Genomic DNA, 22,087 nt, shown 5'->3' with positions numbered 1-22,087 from the left:
TTACATCATCAACATCCACTTCACCAACCACAACAGGACAGCCACAGTCATTCTTGGATTTTTAATCATATAAAATATGTAGATCATATTCACATCAAAGATCACTTCTGTTGTATAGCAGGTGCCCAAATTCACAATTCCTACAAAATGCTTTTGCACTTATATCCATTAGATGAATGTCTTGACCCAACCTCTCCTATCATAAAAGTTAATCTTGATGTTAAAGCTTTTGTATATTTCTTAGTAATAATTTTATTTTTACAATAAATAATTGAATATTCACTATTAGTCAGTCATAATATTAAATGCTGTGGAATCCTTACCACCTTAAAAATCAAATACATTATTTGCATTTCATAGAAAAGAAAGCTGAGGCTCAGAGAGGTTAAATTCTCAATACCTCCCCACCCCTCCACTCTAAAGCGTGTCACTCTGCCGAACTCATCACCTGATCTTCTCATATCTGTTTCCCAGGATTGGGATCTTTTAGATATTTTTAGCAGTTCAGCTCCCTAAAATCTATGCCAGTTCCCATGTTACCCTAAATTCAAATAGTTCACAAATAATGTTATAAGGGAAACTACTAAATATTAAGAAAATGTGATTTATTTTCCCAGAGTTAATCCGTCTTTACCTAGAAAGACTTTTGTTGTATTGTGTAGGATTCTTTAATACACAGAAATGGGATACTCTAAGCAAACAAGAAGTATGACAATAAAAATACCAAATTACTCATCAAATCACCTATTATCCCATCTAAAACCTACACTCTAGTGCTATCCCTTGTCAACATGTGAATCCTTAAATGAAGCATAACTTCCCTCATATTTGTTCAGTCCTGAAAACTAATTAGGTCACATAGGAATTGTTGTGGTAATTCTACATTAGACACCACTTTCTCTAAGTTATAAGAAAGGTTTTATTCTTTTTTTTTTTAAAGATTTTATTTATTTATTTGAGAGAGAGAGAGAGAATGAGAGAGAGCAAGCACATGAGAGGGGGGAGGGTCAGAGGGAGAAGCAGACTCCCTGCCGAGCAGGGAGCCCGATGAGGGACTCGATCCAGGGACTCCAGGATCATGACCTGAGCCGGAGGCAGTCGCTTAACCAACTGAGCCACCCAGGCGCCCCAAGAAAGGTTTTATTCTTAAAAGATGATGTCATCTTGCTTTTGACAGAGAAAGGTGAGAAAGGGAAGGCCCCGGGGAGGATGTGACCTTTAAGCAGAGCCCTTAAGTATGGGAGGGGTTCACTGGCTAAACATTTGAAGGAAGAGAATTCCAGGCGGAGAGAATGGCATTCCTGAGGACCCTGAAAGGGGAAAGTGCTTGCATATTCAGACCATAAACGTTAACAATGGCAAGAAGACCGTGCAGCTGAGGGGCATCAGGGAAGGGGCTCTCAGACCTGAGCCAGGGCCGTGGGCTACACAGAAGCACTGGGCATTTATTCTAACTTCATAGAAGTTAGTGAGAAGCCAGGGACAAGGTTTTAGCAGGGAAGTGACCTCAATACAGTTGCATTTTTGAAAAAGTAACCTTGAGTACTGAAGAAGGACAAGAGGGAGACAATGAATGCTTAGGAAATGGTGGCTTTTCCATAGCATTCAGGCCTTCTTTCTCTCCATGGTCATGGCATTTTCATCACTTCGGTGACCCCACAATCTCTCCTTCTGGCTCTGTCCTTTCTCACTTCCAGGCCTATAACTTCACCTTTAGAAGGGTCGCCCTTGAATGGCTTCACCTTCATCCTTTCTAGGGCATAGGGTGTAGTCTCAAACACCTGAAGTCAAGGCACACAGGTCTGCCGTTTGCTGGGTGTGTGTCCTTGAGGAATGGCGTCTCATTTCTCTTACTTTCCTCCTTGGTGAATGGGATAGTTCTTTCCACGTGGGATTGTTATGAAGGTTCAATAAAATAAAGTGTGTGTTATAGTACTTACCATATGATAGGAACTCAAAGATGATAATACTAATCTCAATCATGCAAACTCTCTTTTATCCTTCCTCCCTTTGAAAACGTTAGTTGTCTGCTGTTACAATTAGTTCAGTCAGGAATACCAGCAGTGTCCCACGATTTGAGAATAGAAATCTTGGGGTCTTCTTGACCCTTCCCTCTCCTTTTTCTCCCATGACAGATGTTACAAAGAACTAAGCTTATCCTTACAAAAGTCCTTGATTCATCACTTCCCACCACCACCAACGTGGTCTCGTATTCTTAGCATATCTTCCCTGAATTGATACAAGTATTTTGAATGAGATTTCCTTTCTCCAGTTTCTTCTGCTCATAGTCTAACCTGAAGCATACTTCCAAAACACCTTCAGAAGCCACTTTCTACCCTGACCGAGAAGCTGCAGTAGCTACATCAAGTTTGAATCCTTCCTCCAGCACGTTGGCCATCCGTGGTCTTATGTCTGATGTTCTCCCTCTGTGCAGCTTCCATTCCAGCCAGTTGTTTTCATTGTTGCCTCTCCCTTCCCCCATCTGAACCATGCCGTCCATTCCTACGTCAGTGTCTCAGCACAGCCTCTTGTTTACTGCTGCCTCCCCTCTGCCCTCTTTACCTGTCCTGAGAGGCACAGGCAGACCCCTCGGATTCTTTCAAGCTTCATTAACTTCCTCTTCCTCCAGACTCCTATCACTGATGATTTGTGTTTTATATTTCACTTTTTAAAGTGTTTTGCCTACCAAAATACCTTTCCATTTTCCAGAGGAAAAATAATTTGCCTTTTGTCTTCCCCATGTTGCTTAGCACAGTCCTTGGCTTACAAGAAATGCATAAGAAATTATCTTTGAATGTTTTCTTTCATTGACAGTGGATTCCTAGTTTGTTTTTCTGATAGGAAGACTCTCCAAGTATCCTTCAGTAAATATCTACACATATACTGCTCAGCATTCACTTCCAAAGGTTAAAATCCTCACCTTCTAAAATAAGAGACATATCCATATCTTTAAATAGAAGTCTCTAGAAGGAAAATGAACAGTTCCTTGATTATTGTCAGACTAATAAATGCTTAATCTGTGCTTGTATTTTGTAGAACTCTCCTGAGTTGGATGAAGAAGGCTACAGCATCAGACCCGAGGAACCCGGCTATATCCTTTCTTTTAATCTTTATTTTCTCTAAGAAAATGCTATGATAAGTTCAGATTTTGAAAAGGTGCTGAAATAACCCAAGCTTCCCGACTCCTGTCATCCCTAATATTAGAAATGAATAAACAGCACAGAACAGCCTGATCGCTAACAAGTAGGCATTTTGTCTTGATCTATTCATAGAAAAGAGAGAGTAGAGAAACAGAAAAATGTGCTGAGAAACAATTGTGCAAACCACGGGTACTGGGTTGTCTGCTAAAACCTGATATGACCATGTCACTTACCATGGCTAGAAAATAACTCTCACCTGTGCGCTCCCCACAAACCAGCTCTGGGCAGAGCATCTCTGAATCACTGAAATTCCTCAGGAATTGTTCCCGAGAGTGGCTTTCCTCTCTCAGTGGACGGGGAAGCTCACATGGGCTGTCAGTGTTTGTGCTGAATGGGACATCACAAATGGCCACCCGCAGCAAAAATGTAGGACATTAAACTATGGCTCCTGGAAATTCACCATCCTTAATCATGTTCCAAGGAAAGGTGAACAAATTCGAACGCTTTCTTGATTTGCTCTTTTATTCGTCTGTGTATTTTGCTTTGATTTTCTGCCATCTAAGGATACCTTTGCTGCCTCTATGTGCAAGCACTCTTGTCTTATACTCAGCATTGCTTTTCCCAGTAGAAAAAAGAGTTACGTATCTTTAACTGTGTTCTACCTACCAAAGGAAAGCACTTTTATTCTTCGAGCGAATCGGAAGAGGAAGAAGAATCCCACAAGAAATTTAATATCAAGATTAAGCCATTGCAATCTAAAGACATTCTTAAGAATGCTGCAACTGTAGATGAGCTGAAGGCATCCATAGGCAACATTGCACTTTCCCCATCACCAGTGGTGAGTGGTTTTATGTTGAGTTTTGGCGAGTCTGGACAGACAGCTGTGTTCTGCCCAGACATGTTAAGTAGATCAGAAACTCTAAGCTAGAGGCTGCATATGGTTACCCTTTTATGAACTTTGTAAACCTTAAACAGCTCATTCTGTTTTAGAAAGTTATGCTGATTTTATATTGCAGTTCTTGTGCTTTTCAAAATGGTAGAAATGCATGGGACCACATTTCTTTTTGACTTACTCTCCTGCAAGCATTTGAAAAAGAAACAAAACATTGTTTTGTTTTGGTATATAGAAATATACCAATTTCTACAATTTGTTCTCCATTCCCCCAGTTCCCCTCTGCTACACTTCTGCAGCTGCTGAATTCTGAGTTCCAACATGTACACTATTTTCTCAGTGGTGTTTGATAAATGCTACAACTATTTTCTAAAAGTAGCTGTGAAGAGTAGATGAAGGTTCTCAAAGGAGCAGCTAATATGTTCTTGGCATCTTCTTCAGAAAGATGTGATCTTCCTACAGCATCCTCCCTGAAAGAGGTAGTTAATAAATGCTGGACCATTTCTGAGATGATTTTAAAAATATGTCCGCTAAACTTTCTAGAGAAGTTGTAATCATCTATCCTTTCAGAATAAATATTTGCCTGTCTGGGATGAATAAAATCTATAATGATGCCTTCTTTAGAACTTAGGGCTTATAATGGCCTTTATCGCTACTGTTAGTGATGAATACAATAATTGCTATCAGTAATCAACCACCGGAAATGATATTTCAGGTAATTTTTAATCATATACTCACTTGGTATTTCAAGGTGTCTCCCTGGAAAAAAAGAGGCATGAAATATATTAGTTTTCTTTCCATTCTGCAATGGAAAGTACAGATTTTAAACTCATAGGTTGGCCTGTAATACCAGTGATGTCTAGTTAGAGGAGCATTTTAAATGCATACACTTTCACTTTTCAGTTGACGTCTTTCAAATCATTTTTCACTTACTGAATTGTTTTTTTTTTTAATTAATTGTAGAAATTTATCTAAACGCCTGAAACCCGTTTATATTCACTTTTCTGTAGGGTCTAATACAGTTAGTGGGCATTTGGAAGTTATCTGGGGGTAAGCATCAGAAGATAAGATCATGGGATTAAATGAACAAATTTACGTGAAAGAAAGCTTACTAAAACAGTTGCAGACAGGCAGTATGGATTTGCTGAAAGCAGAGGGGCATTTAGGAAAGAAGAAGTCCCCTCTATCAAAAAGAATATATAAGCCCAAGTCATCTGGGAGATATTCCTCCAACCAGATATGTTGCTGGTGGTGCAGCCAGAAGAGTGGTGGTTTACTCTGAGCTCTTCTCAACACCTATTTTTAAGGTAATGTCTTGACATGATGTGGTTAAGACTGATGAAAAGATTTTCGGGAAAGCAGTATGAAGAGTAGATGGAGACACCCAGGGAAAGTAACTATGCAGTTAGGCTGTTGCTGCATACCAACACCACCACAAACCAATGGACTCTCGGATCCGCCTACCACCACCACCCCTGCACCCCCAGCTTGCTCCCTCTAATATGAGAACCTGGCTCTGTCCTTAGTATGATTCCCAAACATTTGTGATTTTTGATGTTTAGTATAGGGAAGTGAGCTGTTATTGCTACTTTAGGGAAAGGTATGCGTGTTTCTGGATATACCTAAGTAAAAAGAGAGATTAGAACTGAAAACATATTCTTGGTTTTAGAATCCTTACCCTCTTCTAGGTAACCCATGTGTACCTATAGTTCACAAATGATATATGCAGTATGTTATCTCCAGAACCAGATAAGTAGAAAAAACCTTCTGAAATCCAGTTGGTGCCATAATAAAAATGGCAAATCCTTTGTGCAACTTTAGATGTTTCCAGCCAGACAATCGGACATTTATATGTCTACACTGAATTCAGGTGCAAAAAGAGAAATAGAGCCTATGCTAGTTAATAATATATCAATATATTTCACATAGGCTACAGTTGTTATGTTACAAAAGCATCAATCATTACACTAATAGAAATAGAGGAATTTCCAAATGGTAAGCCATTCATAACAATGGCTTATGTTGGATTTCTAATTTCTATTTCTTTTAAGGAATTTTAAGATTAAGTTGTGTTTCATTTGTTCTGTTCATCCATCTGTGAATATGTATCAATGAATTGTAACCCATTTGATATCTCTTATCATGAATTGGTTCTTATTTTATTTGAATAGTTCCCTGTACACACTACATGGTCAAATTATTCAATAAATGAATGGATGGATGGATGGATGGATGGATGAATGCATCATATATAACTGTGTATATATAATATAAACCTACCTGAAAATTACTCCTCCCCAAAACAAAGCATCAACAGCATAGAAAATCAGGGTTTTAATTGTTGGCAAAAATCCCATTGTATAGACAAATAAATGTAATTTCAGTCCAGAGCTTGCCGTGGCCCTTGATTTTAATACAGAAATAAAGTGTCAGGACAAGGCAGAGCACTAAAAAAGAAGAGGGGATAATGCAAGTGTTAACTCACAGGAAAGGATGTTAATTTCTATTCTTTTCATGTTGTGGTCTCCTAATAAGATATTGTGCTGATTGGGTGAAGAATGAATAGCACTCAGGTTTGAGTTGTTGAGTTGGTATCTGCACAAATTAGAATATTGGTAAAGCTGTTTTAACAGAGATCAAAATAGAAATGGCTTATACAAAATAAGTGGTTTACTTTTCTTCCATGTAAAAGTCAAAACTGGTAGGCACTTCAGATGGGTAATGGAGCCCTACTCCAGGCATTATTCAAGAATCCAGAAACTTTCTGTATGATTGCTCCACCTTTCTGAGGCTGTGCCTGCCTTACCACCATCAATCACCTCCATGTTCCAGCCTTGGGATGGAGGAAAGAGAAAATAAAAGGCAAGTGGTTTCCTTTAAAGGTTTTACTGGGAGTTTGCAAACATCACTACCGAAGCCATAATTTAATCACATGGCCACATTAGCTGAAAGGGAGTTTGGGAAATGTAGTCTCTGCCTGGATAGACATGTAACCTGCTAAAATTCAGGTTCTGTTATAAAAAGACAAAGGAGCGAATGAATTGGGGTGGGCATTGACAGTTTCTGCCACTGTGTCTTAAGTAAGTAATCTCAGATTACTTCTGGAAGTTCATTAGGAAATGGATTTTTTCCCCATTTACCTGCAAATTATTCGTAGAACCTGTTGAACCCAGGATGTTTCCTTTTAAAAATTTCTAATCACTAAATTCTAAATATGAGTGATGCTATGCTGCGTGCTAGCCAACAGCTAATGAACAGAAACAAATTTCATTAAAATGCCAACTTGTTTGGTTGATACTGACCCTTCCAATCAGAATAATGTTTCCTCAATCTTGCGAAGTACAGTGCTTTTTGAGGCAGGCTGTTTCATTGCTGAAAGAAATTATTAAACCCAAATGCTATCGCTGTGTAACTTTTGTCCTTGATTGTAGCTGTGTTTTTAGAAGATTAACAAAGGACAAACACATCTCCTTTTCCACCTCCAAGTTTACCGTACAGGATATTTATTAAGGAGTGAGCTTGGGCTCAACTCCTGTGGGGTAGGGTGGGCAGAAGGAGAAGTTAAGCGGTGTTGCATGTCCAGCAACAGACGGAGCTGACCATACAGGGGACTCTAGAGCTAGAATGACCCTACAGAGCTGTCCTGAGTTTGACTGAGATGAATAACCTTCATACTGCCACAGCAGTCAGTACTCTGATATGGGCAAGCTAAGAAAGGGACTGACCTTGGTTGGTCGAGGTAGCCCTCTGCAGCTGAGGCAGATCCTAGAGTGTTGCACCAATAGCCCTCCTAGCAGCTGGTAAAAGAAGCTGTTTTGAAGAGAAATCTGTATAGTACCTTTGGTGTCCACTCTAAATTTTCTATACCTGACATAGGGCCTTTTGCATATCATTGTCATTCAATAAATGCTTGTGTGTGTGAGTGAGTAAACAAATGGGTGAGCTGGACCAGACCAAGGACAGAACACCGTGGCATGTCACCACCCTCTGATTTTTTATCTATTGATAACATACTGCAGTCTCCCTGGTCCCCTTACAATGGTTTACCTAACTGTGCTCTCATCCTGGTCACGTATTTCCATTTCGTTCAAACCAGTGATGGAAACTCATTAAACACAATGCTGAATTTGAGAAACATGGGATGTCTACAGCTTTGCCTAAATCTGTCAGACCAGAAAACGTATCCGAGAAAATGATGGGTTTAATTTGCCATAACTATTTCTTTGTGCTGGCACCTAGGGTTATCACCTTCTTTTCCAAGTGCTTTGTGTCTGTCTGTTTACAGAATTTTTTCTAGAATTTTGGGTTAATAGGAGGCAGCTGTGGAGTCTACAGTGTTCTACCTGTGTGACCTTAGAAAAGTTCCATCATTGTTCTGAGCTTCTATTTCCTCTTTTGTAAAGTGAGGTTAATAATAATCCTTACAGACTTTTTGTGCAGATTATTGTTGGTCTCTAGCAAGTCAAATCTTTGGCTTTTTGTACCCCATGCTTAGCACAGTGCATGGCACACATTGGGCGCTCAGTTATTTAATAAATGACTAAATGCACAAAGCAAAGCATGCAGAAGATCCTAGACACAGTACCTGATGCACAATTAGTACTTTGCAATTCTTGGCTCTTCAATATTAGTTGTGTTAGTCAGGGTTCTCCAGAGAAACAGAACCAACAGGGTGCACGTGCATGTGTGCATGCATGTGTGTGTGTGTGTGTGTGCACGCATAAAGAAATTTGTTATGAGAAATTGGTTCATGTGATTATGGATGCTAAGAAGTCACTAAATGTCGTCTGCCAAGTGGAGACCCGGGAAAGCTGATGGTGTAATTCACTCCAAGTCCAAGGGCCTGAGAACAGGGTTGCTGACAGTGTAAATCCAGATCCCAGGGCAGAAGGAGATGAGATGAGATGTTCCAGCTCAAACAGTGAGGCAGAAAAGGGGGTGAATTCCTCCTTCCTCTGCCTTTTGTTCTATTCTGGCCCTGATAGATTTGCATAATGCCCACCCACGTAGGGGAGAGGGTTTTCTTTCCTGAATCCACCCATTCAAATGCTAATCTCATCTAGAAACAACCTTACAGACCTACCCAGAAATAATATTTATTCTGGGTACCCCATGGCCAGGCAAGTGGACACATAAAATTAATCACCACACTAGTCTATATGTACATATATGAATTTTTTAAAATCTTTTTCTCCCTTAATTGAGAATCATGGCTTTGCTTTCCCATTTTCAGTCTCCTGCCCTAAAAACGTTCTGTGTTCTCATGCTTTGGATTATAATATATCTACGTCTCAAGGCGTGAATTCAGCTAAAGGGGTTCAAGGATTTTTTGCATATCTTAGACTTTAATTCCGAACCAAACCTGATCCGCCTTTTAAAGGAGCTACTTTTAAGACAGGTTTTTTTCATACTGGATATTTGTGATTGATATTTCATTAAACACAAATAGAAACTTTGTACCTACATTCCCTAAAGGAACTGGTGTATCATAGGAAAGATGCTGGAATCTGGAAGACCTGAACTGACCCTTGGCTCACAGTACTGCTGAGGCAGGTTCTTAAACCTATTTGCATCTCAGTTTCTTCAAGCCTAAAATGGGAATAACATACACTTACCTTACAAGGTGGTTTGGGGGATGTCCAGCCCTTTCTGTGAGTACAACATATAGATCACTCCTCCTAATGGAGGAGATAGAAACAGGGATGTGAGATGGGTGGGTCTGCTGTTTGTGTCCCTTTGTACCGCACTCCCTACATTCAGAGTAGGAGAACACCTTCACTACATCTTTCAAAAATGGCTTTGTTCCTAAAAAGTAAAATTATCTTCTGAAAGTGGCTAAAGAAAATCATGGGTGGAAGATTGAGCTCTAAGAAAATATGCCTTTACAAAAGCAACAAAATGAGAATTCAGCATACAACTGAATACAATTCCATTTTAGATCATTTGGGGGAGATGGAAATGGACACTTACTTCAGTAATGTTACAATGATTCAAACAAATGGTCTCTACCTCTTAAATGGGTTGCCTTGGGCAAGTGATAAAACCTATGCCTTGGTTTCTTCATCTATAAATGAAGATAATTCCCATACCAACTTCATAAGGCTGTTGTGAAGGTTGAATGAGTTAATACATATAAAAAGTATCATTACACACACTACATTTAGAGATTATTCCCTCATCAGAATGATCTGCAAAGCCTAGGCACAGTGTAAAGAATATCATTAATAGTGATAAATCAGGAAACCCAAATGCCCAAAATCATTTAGAGCCAAGACCAGTAATAACCCTGTGCATAACACTGGGCAAGTTAATAAAATAACTGTTTTTTATGTGATGCCTATGAACTGGTTGGAGGAAATTCCTGAAACATTCCTAAATTGTTTTGAGTAACATCAAAATCCCCTGAGCAAGTATGGTACTTCTTCAGAAGACTGTGTTGTAGGTTAACATTCACAATAGGATCCTGTACTGTGCATTCCCCACTAAATTATTTCATGGAGAACTGACATCGTTTCCCACTTCCCCTTCAAATCAGTTCACCAAATATTTGGTAAGCATCTTCCATGTATCAGGCAATGAGGGCTAATAATCACAAACTTTATCCAACTTTATCCAACCTTTATCCAACCGTCTAGCTAACAGTCTGCCTACCAATCTATCAGAAAACAATGTCTAATCAACATCACTGGCAGCACACAGAAGCTGACCTTCCCCTTGTTGGGCCAAACCCCTGCCTCTGTTCACTTCAGTTTCCTGATTGAAGTTATGGTCTTCTGCAGCCAGCTTCCCCAGCCTCCTGGCTTCCCCACCACTCCCTGGGTTTCAGATGCGGACACCTCCATTTCTCCCAGAACCCACAAGCAGCGCTATCTCTCACATAGCTTCAGCCATGCGTTTCACTCCCTAGATCTTTTTGAAACTTGTGGCTCCCTCAGCTTTCATGGAAATGAGAAGACAAATGCTATGGTTTCATTCTTGCTGCACCAGCATCGTTTCCTTTTCTCATGTGCTGCCCTTGGTGCCTTTAGTTTTGTGTTTTGGTAAGCCACGAATCACTGTGGGCTGACCTGCAGAAGTTGTCTTGAACAAGAAGTGTTTAGTTCTGTGCTGACTAAGAATTTTTGCTCTGGAGGAAGTCAGAACGAAGTTTGCATCCTGGCCCTGCGCTCATTACTCACTTGACCCTGGGCAAGTTACTTAAAACTTTAAGTCTCAGTCAAGGCTTAATCAAGCGTAAAATGAGGTTAACACTACTACTTACCTCATAGGGTCCATGTAAGGATTAAGGAAGTGATACATGTAAAGTGCTTAGTATTTTGTAAGTACCTTTATGTATATAAGGCCCAATGGAGATGTTTCGTAAATGCTAGCTATTACAAATCAGAACAACAGAGTAGTCATGGTGAATACTTGTCAACATCCTTTAAGGTCATGGACCCTTTGGGGACTCATGATGGTGATGGTGATAGTGTTGGTCGTGGCAGCTGTGAAAATCTGAGTGTGACTATGTGTCAGATGCTTTATACATATTAACTCATTTATCCTCATAGCAAGCCTAGGGGATGTGTATTATTATTATCCTCATTGTACAGGTGAGAAATTTGAGGCATGGAAGGATTAATTAAACTCACCCAAGATGTCACAACTAATAAGCGAAGTTCTGGGATTTAAACCCAGAAGGTCTGATTTCTAATTCAGAACTCCTACCCACTACATTATCCTATTTCTGATAAAAGCCATTGGCTCTCTTTCCAGGGGAAAAATAAAAAGTTCATTAGCTCCTCTAAAATATTTTACATACAACTTCTGAGTATTCACAAACCCTTCGAAGGCTATCCCTTTGATGGTCCCTAAAGGGCTCTTGATCCCAGCTCAGAAGCCCACATCCCAGGCTTTCTTCCCCCTCAATCCATAAACACAATCTTCTATGGTACCTCCTATGTCATTCCTTGTGACAAAAGGGCAAGGCTGAGCTGACAGGTCAGTCGGCCTTAATTGCTGCCTTGTTATGTGTGATTTCTACTTTATTAAAAGTCATTTTATGCTAAGACCTCATACACCTTTGTTTTAAATGTTAAAGAATGTTACCTCATTTTATATGACTCATATTTCAGTTCCCCTAATCAAGCAAACATTTTTTATGTTGAAGTTTCATTATAATTATGGTTTATGTTTTATATACATATATATATGTGTGTGTATATATATATATATATGTGCTGTCATGATCAGAAAGATGGAATGAGCAGCCACAGTACTAAGCAGACAGAGAGGTGGTGGTCACCCCATTTTACAGAAGTGATCAACTCAGAAAGGTCAAGAGGCTGCTAAAGGTTTGAGGACCACGCATCTGCCTCCTTTCTGCCAAGTTAAAAACACAGTAGGTTTTTTCATCTATAGAGTAAGGGTCTAGAGATTCTGTTTTCTTTAAATCCCTCTCAGTGTGAATACTCTGCTGTGTATTCTGACTCAAGAGCCTCTGTGGGAAGGTCTGTTTTAGGGGCAGCTTGGGGATATAGTGAGGGGACCAAGAAAGAGAACATTTTCTCTTCTTTCCCTAACACATTGGTGAAGTAGGAAGAGCACAGGCTTTGGGTCTGTATCTTGTGATCTGTGTCCATGGGCAAGTTCCTTAACGTGAAACCTCAGATCCCAAATCCATAAAATGGGAACAGGAATATCCATCCTGTCAGGACTGATATAAAGAGGACATGAGATTATGTTGCAAAATGCCCAGTTAGGTGTCTATCTCCCTGGCCTCCCTTTTCGTCTCTGCTTCTCTTTAAGTTAAGAGACTTGTGGGAGTGAGAAAGAAAATAAAAATAGTGAGGGAGGACTTGAGCAAAGTCAAGGAGAAGAGGGCTGATAGAAAGGATGTGGGAGGGGCGCCTGGGAAGCTCAGTCGGTTAAAGTCCAACTCTTGATCTCAGCCCAGGTCTTGATCGCACGGTTGTGAGTTCGAGCCCGCACTGAAAAAAAGAAAGAAAGAAAGAAATGATGTGGGAATAGGTGGCATGTATGCTGGCCTCCTCCCCATCCCCTATGACATGACCTTCTGAAGGAGCTATTAGTTTAAGCTTGTTCCTGGTGATTTGCAATCCATAATGGAGTTATTTAATCAAAAAATATGGGGAGAGGGAGATAGCTTTGAACTGGAGACAGTCTAGTGCTGTTTGCCTATTCCAGGTGGCCCACCCACCCTACCACCCCCAAATTAGCCTGCCAGTGAGTAAAATCCATGAATTTGTTGCAGCATGGTAACACCACCCCCTTTCCTGTCCTCACTTTGGCAGAAGGTTCAGCACCCCATTGAGTTCAGTAAAAACAAAGAGTCATCTGTAGGGGAGGAGAGCTCCAGTCTCCTACACACTGGCATTTGCTCCGGGTAAGATTGCTGCTTGGTGCAAAGGGAGGCTAATGATGGGGTGCATTCTGATGCTAAGTGCTCAGTGCAGACCTCAAGCACAGCTAGTTGGAGGCACGAGGCTCAGCTTGGCTTCTACTCTTCAAGGAGAGCTTCATAGGGCAAACATGATCTGGGTTGGGTCTAGACCTGGGATATCAGACACAGATGCATATGAGCTGCTACACCCCCTTCCAAACACTAAGCCAACACAATGACCAGATCCCATATCCCTGATGTAGTCTGAGACGCCCCCTCCAGACAGAGCTGCAGGCAGCCTGACCAAAATCATCCAGTTGGCACATGAGATGGAACTCTTTTTTTTGTTCCAGGTCTTACAGAGAAAGATAGATGGAGAAATGGGTAGAACCTTCCTTTTTCAAAATATATTGTTCTCTTTCCTGCATTCTGATAAGCCATGGACCGTCTGCAGAAGAATTAGTTTCATATCTGAGATGTGTTCGTTCTTTCCTTCATTACCAATTATTTTTTTCCTAGGTAATTCTCTATTGCTTCCATTTCCTGATCTTTAAAATAAAAATAACATTTTTCCATACCTTTCAGGCCCATCCTGTGCTGGTCAGAAGAAATCTCTGTGCTGTATGTTTTGGTCTTCTTGAAAATGAGCAGAATATGAATTCAATCTGGATCGCCTTTGTCATTATTTCTCCAATTAATGTTGGTTGTGCCCTCTGAGCACATGGTCTTTTGCGCCCCTTTGTGAGGTGTAAGAATTAGAATTTCCTTGCATAACTCCGGATTCTTCCATCTTGTTCTACTATCTCAGATAACGTGATCCGATGGGGGTGGGGGAGGGTCAGAAACATGACTACCAGGATTAGAGACCTAAAGCCCTCAATTTCTGTTTCCAGCTTAAAATCTAATTGAGACAATTTACCCACAGTTTTGACACAAAAAAATGTGAAGGTGTCCTCGACCAGAGGCAGGCAATTCTTGAATTACATGCTTTTTTTTTAATTACATGCTTTTAATTACGATGCTAATCATAGTTAAAAAGGCTAATTTTTATGTTGTTAAGTTCTTCTGCCTTGGTTGTGTTAGTCCTACAGGTGTAGAGTTTAGAATTTAAAACTATTTTTATTAGCCAAAGGCCATAATCAGGGTAGAACAGGCTCTATAATGAAGCAATCAATTTGGAAAATAAGTTTGTAGCAGAAGCATAAGTTGTGAACAATTCAGTAAATGTTGGATATATGACAAGTGATCCTGCCCCCCAGATGCTGCAGGTTCTTACCCTGTAAATGGGGCCTTCCCTTAAGAACCTAAACATTGAATGACCCGGAGCAGGTGCTTAGAAAATACTTGATTGGTTGGATGCATGGATGCTCTTCACTGTGGGGAATTATATGGAACTTGGTGTTTTACTGTGACAAAATGCAACTTACATCCCTCACATGATTTTAGAAAGAGAGTAGATTTATGGCTCTCCATTTCTTTAATCTTTCCCCTTTCGATTCACCTGTTTTTCTGCACTATTAGATAGATGAATAATATGAACAATAACTTTCTTACCGTTTGCAAGTTCTTTTTTTAAAGTTTATTAATGTGCTCTTCTTTTCTGGGAGTGCTAACATTTTTTTTTTTAATTTTATTATGTTATGTTAGTCACCATACAATACATCATTAGTTTTTGATGTAGTGATCCACGATCCATAGTTTTCGTATAACACCCAGTGCTCCATGCAGTACGTGCCCTCCTTAATACCCATCACCGGGCTAACCAATCCCCCCTCCCCTCTCCCCTCTAAAACCCTGTTTGTTTCTCAGGTCCATAGTCTCTCATGGTTCATCTCTCCCTCCAATTCCTCCCGCCCATTTTTCCCTTCCTTCTCTTAATGTCCTCCATGTTATTCCTTATGTTCCACAAAAAAGTGAAACCATATGATAATTGACTTTCTCTGCTTGACTTATTTCGCTTAGCATAATCTCCTCCAGTCCCATCCATGTTGATGTAAAAGTTGGGTATTCATCTTTTCTGATGGCTGAGTAATATTCCATTGTATATATGGACCACATCTTCTTTATCCATTCATCTGTTGAAGGGCATCTCAGCTCTTTCCACTGTTTGGCTATTGTGGACATTGCTGCTATGAACATTGGGGTGCATATGGCCCTTCTTTTCACTACATCTGTGTCTTTGGGGTAAATGCCCAGGAGTGCAATTGCTGGGTCATAGGGTAGCTCTATTTTTAAATTTTTGAGGAACCTCCACACTGTTTTCCAAAGTGGCTGTACCAACTTGCATTCCCACCAACAGTGTAGGAGGGTTCTCCTTTCTCCACAACCTCTCCAACATTTGTTGTTTCTTTCCCTGCCCATTTTGGCCATTCTAACTGGTGTAAGGTGGTATCTCAGTGTGGTTTTGATTTGGATTTCCCTGATGGCTAATGATGATGAACATTTTTTTCATGTGTCTGTTAGCCATTTGTATGTCTTCTTCAGAGAAGTGTCTGTTCATCTCTTCTGCCCACTTTTTGACTTGATTATTTGGTTTTGGGGTGTTGAGTTTGAGAAGTTCTTTATAGATCTTGGATACCAGCCCTTTATCTGTAGTGTCATTTGCAAATATCTTCTCCCATTCTGTGGGTTGCCTCTTTGTTTTGTTGACTGTTTCCTTTGCTGTGCAGAAGTTTTTTATCTTGATGAAGTCCCAAAAGTTCATTTTTGCTTTTGTTTCACTAGCTTTTGGAGATGTATCTTGAAAGAAGTTGCTGTGGCCGATGTCAAAGAGGTTACTGCCTATGTTCTCCTCTAGGATTTTAATGGATTCCTGTCTCACATTGAGGTCTTTCATCCCCTTTGAGTTTATCTTTGTGAATGGTGTTAGAGAATGGTCGAGTTTCATTCTTCTGCATGTGGCTGTCCAATTTTCCCAGCACCATTTATTGAAGAGACTGTCTTTTTTCCATTGCATGTTTTTTCCTGCTTTGTCAAGGATTATTTGACCATAGAGTTGAGGGTCCATATCTGGGTTCTCTATTCTGTTCCATTGGTCTGTATGTCTGTTTTTGTGCCAGTACCATGCTGTCTTGGTGATCACTGCTTTGTAATATAACTTGAAATCAGGCAACGTGATGCCCCCAGCTTTGTTTCTCTTTTTCAACATCTCCTTGGCGATTCGGGGTCTTTTCTGATTCCATACAAATTTTAGGATTGTTTGTTCCAGCACTTTGAAAAATGTTATTGGAATTTTGATCGGGATGGCATTGAAGGTATAGATTGCTCTGGGTGGCACAGACATTTTAACAATGCTTATTCTTCCGATTCATGAGCATGGAATATTTCTCCATCTTTTTGTGTCTTCTTCAATTTCTTTCATGAGTGTTTTGTAGTTCCTAGAGTATATATAGATCCTTTACCTCATTGGTTAGGTTTATTCCGAGGTATCTTATGGTTTTTGGTGCTATTGTAAATGGAATCGTTTCTTTAATTTCTCTTTCAACAGTTGCGTTGTTAGTGTATAAGAAAGCAACTGATTTCTGTGCATTGATTTTGTATCCTGCCACATTACTGAATTGCCGGATGAGTTCTAGTAATTTGGGGGTGGAGTCTTTTGGGTTTTCCACATAAAGTATCATGTCGTCTGCGAAAAGAGAGAGTTTGACTTCTTCTTTGCCAATTTGAATACCTTTTATTTCTTTTGTTGTCTGATTGCTGTTGCTAGGACTTCTAGTACTATGTTGAACAACAGTGGTGAGAGTGGGCACCCTTGACGTGTTCCTGATCTTAAGGGAAAGGCTCTCAGCTTTTCCCCATTGAGGATGATATTCGCTGTGGGTTTTTCATAGATGGATTTTATGAGCTTGAGGAATGTTCCCTCTATCCCTATACTCTGGAGAGTTTTAATCAGGAAAGGATGTTGTATTTTGTCAAATGCTTTTTCTGCATCAATTGAGAGGACCATATGGTTCTTCTCCCTCCTCTTATTAATGTGTTCTATCACATTGATTGATTTGCGAATGTTGAACCACCCTTGCATCCTGGGGATAAATCCCACTTAGTCGTGGTGGATGATCCTTTTAATGTATTATTGGATCCTATTAGCTAGGATTTTGTTGAGGATTTTGGAATCCATATTCATCAGGGATATTGGTCTGAAATTCTCCTTTTTGATGGGGTCTTTGCCTGGTTTGGGGATTAAGGTAATGCTGGCCTCATAGAATGAGTTTGGAAGTTTTCCTTCTGTTTCTATTTTTTGAAACAGCTTCAGTAGAATAGATATTATTTCTTCTTTGAATGTTTGGTAGAATTCCCCAGGGAATCCATCAGGCCCCGGACTCTTGTTTTTTGGGAGGTTTTTCATCACTGCTTCAATCTCGTTACTGGTTATTGGCCTATTCAGGTTGTCAATTTCTTCCTGTTTCAGTCTTGGCATGGCAGTGCTAACATTTTGTCATAATTCTCTTCCCCTGATCCCACAGATCCAGTGAGATGTCTGTTCTCCCGTCTAAGGCCTCAGGTTTCAGTCACTTAGTGGTACACACTGTATTGTCTTTTTTATAATATCTTTATTTTTGTACTAAGAAGTTTCTATAAGTGTATGAATAATAGTATAAAAATAAGTATAACAGTAGAAGAAAAAAGTATGTATCCCTTTGTCCTTTGAAGGAGAATTTCTTTTTGGGGGGGGGCCAGAAATAATCTACAGCAATGGATGTACTTTTTAATTGTTTTAGGGAAAAAAAAAAACTCTTAGAGTGTGAATCACTCACATTCATTATGTCAGAAAATGTCTCTTTGATGAACCATGAGAGACTATGGACTCTGAAAAACAAACTGAGGGTTCTAGAGGGGAGGGGGGTGGGGGGGTGGGTTAGCCTGGTGATGGGTATATTAAGGAGGGCACGTACTGCATGGAGCACTGGGTGTTATACAAAAATAATGAATCATGCGACACTACATCAAAAACTAATGATGTAATGTATGGTGATTAACATAATAAAAAAAAAGAAAACGTCTTTTTGGAGACTGGGGGAAATTTCAGAATGAACAGAATGAAGTGAGATTTCTTTCTGTCTAAAACACAGCCACTAACTGCCCATGGACCTGAGGAGCCATCATTTGAATCGGCTACCAGCTCAGCGGGGGTATAGGGCCGGTGAGCCTGTCTGAATCACTTGTCCTAAAGTGGCCAACAGACAGGGAAGGCAGGATGGACTGGCCTCACTCTGCTTTGCCCAGTACAAACTCCCTTTCCACTTCCTAACCTATCTGAAGCCCATCTCTGTCTTCTGTTTTAACTTGATATTTGGGGAATGAAAGTCAGCTTCCAAAGAGTAATGAAAAATGGCGGCATATGTCACAAGCAGGCATTCGCTGAGATTGCTTCCTCTGTGTCGTCTATGCCTCTTCTCAGCAACCAACCCTAACTAACCCCCCACCCTGGAGAACCCCTGAGAAGTGAGAGCCATGAGCTGCATTGGAACAGAGCAAAGCCAGTCTTTCAAGACCTTCACGGTAGGGATACCCCCAACCTGCAGGCTAACACCCGCCACTATCCCTTCTCATTCTGCTCTTCCCTGGCTCCCTGGCTGTGTCCCCCTTCCCCAAAGAGCTGCAGTGTGACATCCATCTCCACCTCAGGTGCTTGTTCAAGTCACGTTCTCAGTGGCTTACCCTGACCACCTTATTGAAAATCACAGAGCTCTCTATCCTGGCATTCTCAAAACTCTTTATTCACTCTGCTTTTAAAAATTGCATTGATCATCTTCTAAAATACCAAATACTTTGCTTTATTTATTATGTTTATTATTTATTATCTATCTGTCTCCTCTTGTTCCCAAATTAAGCTCATTGGAGCTTTTTTTGTCCATTGTTCCTGTTGTTTTGTTCACTAATATGTCTAGAGTAGTGTCTGGTTTTTATTAGGTACCCAGTAAATATCTGTTAATGGTTTAATAAATGAATAAATTATCCTTTTGCTTCTTTTGTCAGACACAACTGATAAGAAGTTGTTATATTTATAATAAAATCTCATTCATTAAATATAAAGATCCAAAATATAGCCATCTTATTTTTGAGGTTAAACAGTTGCAGACTCTTAAGAAGCTTATAGATTAGACTTGGTTTTTTGTGTCTTGGTTCCATTCTTATGAAGCTTGCTGCCAAAAATTCCCATGGCAGCTTGTTCCTTGTTAAGAGTGCAGGGATATATTTAGCGCACAAAACCTCTGTGTAAGGATCACTAAACTCAGGTGTATACCTTCTTCATTCACCTCTGTTAGCTCTGGCTCTGGGTCTTGAACTAAATTCTGCTGTAAATGTTGCTGCTTTCAAACCCCTTATACAGAAATGTAGGCTTCAACAAGACCTAACTTGGATGACTGCTGGCACCAGAAAGATATTTAGGATAAGGAAGAGCTGCCTTTCAACAAGGCTTGCAAATTAAAGAATTATACTTTCTCAGGCTATAGCACAGGAAAATCCCTGCACTAGAGATGATTCAGTGATTATATTTTAGGTATATGTTTTGATTAGTCCAAAAATGCACTCATTCTATGTACAAGTATACCTGGGCGTATACATCTCTTTTCCAATTTTCTTAGTATCTTTTCCATAATTAAAAGTCAACTCTGATGCTGTGAGTTCATTTTAAATCAAGAAATAGCTTTATTTTCCCCAAAGGAGAATTGTCTTATGGGTTGTTGTTTTTTTTTTAATTTAATAGTCTGAAGAAATCCTTAAGCCAAGAAGCCATAGCCTAGGTGTCGGGAGCTGCTAACAATTAAAGCAAAACAATATACTGAATAAAAATGGCTTAATCACCATGAAGCCTGGGGCACCTGGGTGGCTTAGTTGGTGGGCAGCTGGACATCTGTCTTTGGCTCAGGTCATGATCCCAGGGTCCAGGAATCTGGCCATGTCAGATCTGGCCTGTGCTCTTTCTCTCTCTCTCTGTCTCTCAAATAAATAAATAAAATCTTAAAAAAAAAAAGTTATAATCACCATGAAGCCTGGAATGGGAAGGTGTGGGGAGGAGAAAGAGCCCTTATCATTTGTATGTTCATGTTTATTCTTCTAATTCAGTATAATGCATTTAATTCTAGGAGAAGACTGAGAAATTTACCTTCTTTTTTTTTTTTAAGATTTTATTTAATTATTTGACAGAGAGAGACACAGCGAAAGAGGGAACACAGGCAGGGGAGTGGGAGAAGCAGGCTTCCCGCTGAGCCGGGAGCCCGATGCGGGGCCCGATCCCAGGACCCTGGGATCATGACCTGAGCTGAAGGGCAGACGCTCAACGACTGAGTCACCCAGGTGCCCGAGAAATTTACCTTGTAATCAGAGTTTAATTCCTAGGTCTGAAACCATGCCTAGAAACACAAGCTCACATTCTGAAAAGCTCATCCCTTGAGACCTGCTATGATAGATAGACAAGATCTATTTGACTCTTTCCTTTGGAAAGATCCGAGATTATTTTCCAGGTTCTGTGATCTGTGAGCTTTTAGCTGTGTTGTTTCTAGAACCCAGTGCTGATAAGGCCCTGAAAGTGGGATCACAATATAGGGGACTTGGTCTGTTTCATGGGCCTACCCCAGCCAGGCTCTGGGGAGGTAGATAAGCTGCGATCCATTCCCAGCTCTGTTCCTTTGTAACTGTGTGGCCTTGAAATTCATCTGAGCCTCCTTTTCCTCACTGGTAAATTAGAAATAACAAGGACACCTGTATAAGATAAATCAGTAATAGTTCTCAGTAAACATTAGCTATCAATATCCACATCTTTTAATCCTCACAACATTCCTACAACAATTCTACAATTCCACAAAGAATCTACATCCCTTCCTTAGACATTATCAAATGAAGGCACAGGACAACTTGCTCAAAGGCAGAAAATAAGGGGTTAAGCTAATTTAAATATAGAAAGGCTCTTCCTCCTCCTTCTCCGACAACTCCTTTGAAGCTATTTGATTTTAACCCAAGAATTTCTTTCTGTCTGTAGGTTGAGAACACGGACTTTAATAATTTTCATTTCTCTGTGTTACTTACCAAGGGTCTGGGGCTGAAAGTCAGCCCCTATCTTGACCCTGAAGCATTAGTTTTTTGCTATAAAAGAACATTCTACCCTGGAGATCTGAACACGTAGCTCAATACTAATGTTTGTACAAAGCTGAGCTAGTTCCTGGGAACCTCTGTAACATATATTTGCCCCTGGGGTCACTAATGGCAGAGAGATCAACAGTTAAGTGGGAGCTAAGTGAAACATTTATAGGAGATGGAGAAGGAACATTACAACTGGGGCCACATCCCTTGGGGCATATACAATTCAGCTTTATTTCAGAGTGCAATTCATCTTTCTGTATTTTAAAAGACATTATGCTTCAAACATTTTATAGTGTTTTAATGGCTCCCCGAAAGGGAACTCCTAAGCCTGCTTTGAATGCCTCCTGTGTGCTTAGCACTATGTTTGGGACCAGAGAGGGTCCATTCTTGACCATGACTGTGAGCTAATAATTGAGTGGAGACACCTTAATAACACAGGACAAAATAAGAACTGCAAAGAATATGCTAGCAATGTGGACCTTTGTTCTCCCCGAGGCTGATAACCGTCAGGCAAACAGAAAGACCTTCAATTTGAGGTGGTTATTTTGAACAAAAAGAATGTGCTGTGATCAAACAAGAAAAGGGAACAAC

The 22,087-nt window shown here is 40.1% G+C and overlaps 1 protein-coding gene across 22 annotated transcripts in view; it reads left to right on the top strand.

Moving 5' to 3' along the window:
* SGIP1 (SH3GL interacting endocytic adaptor 1) overlaps positions 1–22,087 on the top strand; it is a 200,850-nt gene that overhangs the window by 101,464 nt on the left and 77,299 nt on the right. For 20 of the 22 annotated variants that reach the window (XM_064589000.1, XM_045897466.3, XM_064588999.1 and 17 more), the window contains 2 exons: positions 3,037–3,091; positions 3,803–3,978. In XM_064589000.1, coding sequence (XP_064445070.1) covers positions 3,037–3,091; positions 3,803–3,978 — 231 coding nt within the window. Of the gene's footprint in view, positions 1–3,036; positions 3,092–3,802; positions 3,979–22,087 lie in introns of those variants that run through there. The other 2 variants (XM_064589004.1, XM_064589005.1) reach the window with 2 other exon arrangements.

The sequence above is a fragment of the Mirounga angustirostris genome, unplaced genomic scaffold (genome assembly GCF_029215605.1).
Source record: "Mirounga angustirostris isolate CCGP_5_RB_7025 unplaced genomic scaffold, mMirAng1.0.hap1 SCAF_4, whole genome shotgun sequence".
Lineage (NCBI taxonomy): Eukaryota > Metazoa > Chordata > Mammalia > Carnivora > Phocidae > Mirounga > Mirounga angustirostris.
This window is presented reverse-complemented; position numbering and strand designations above follow the sequence as displayed.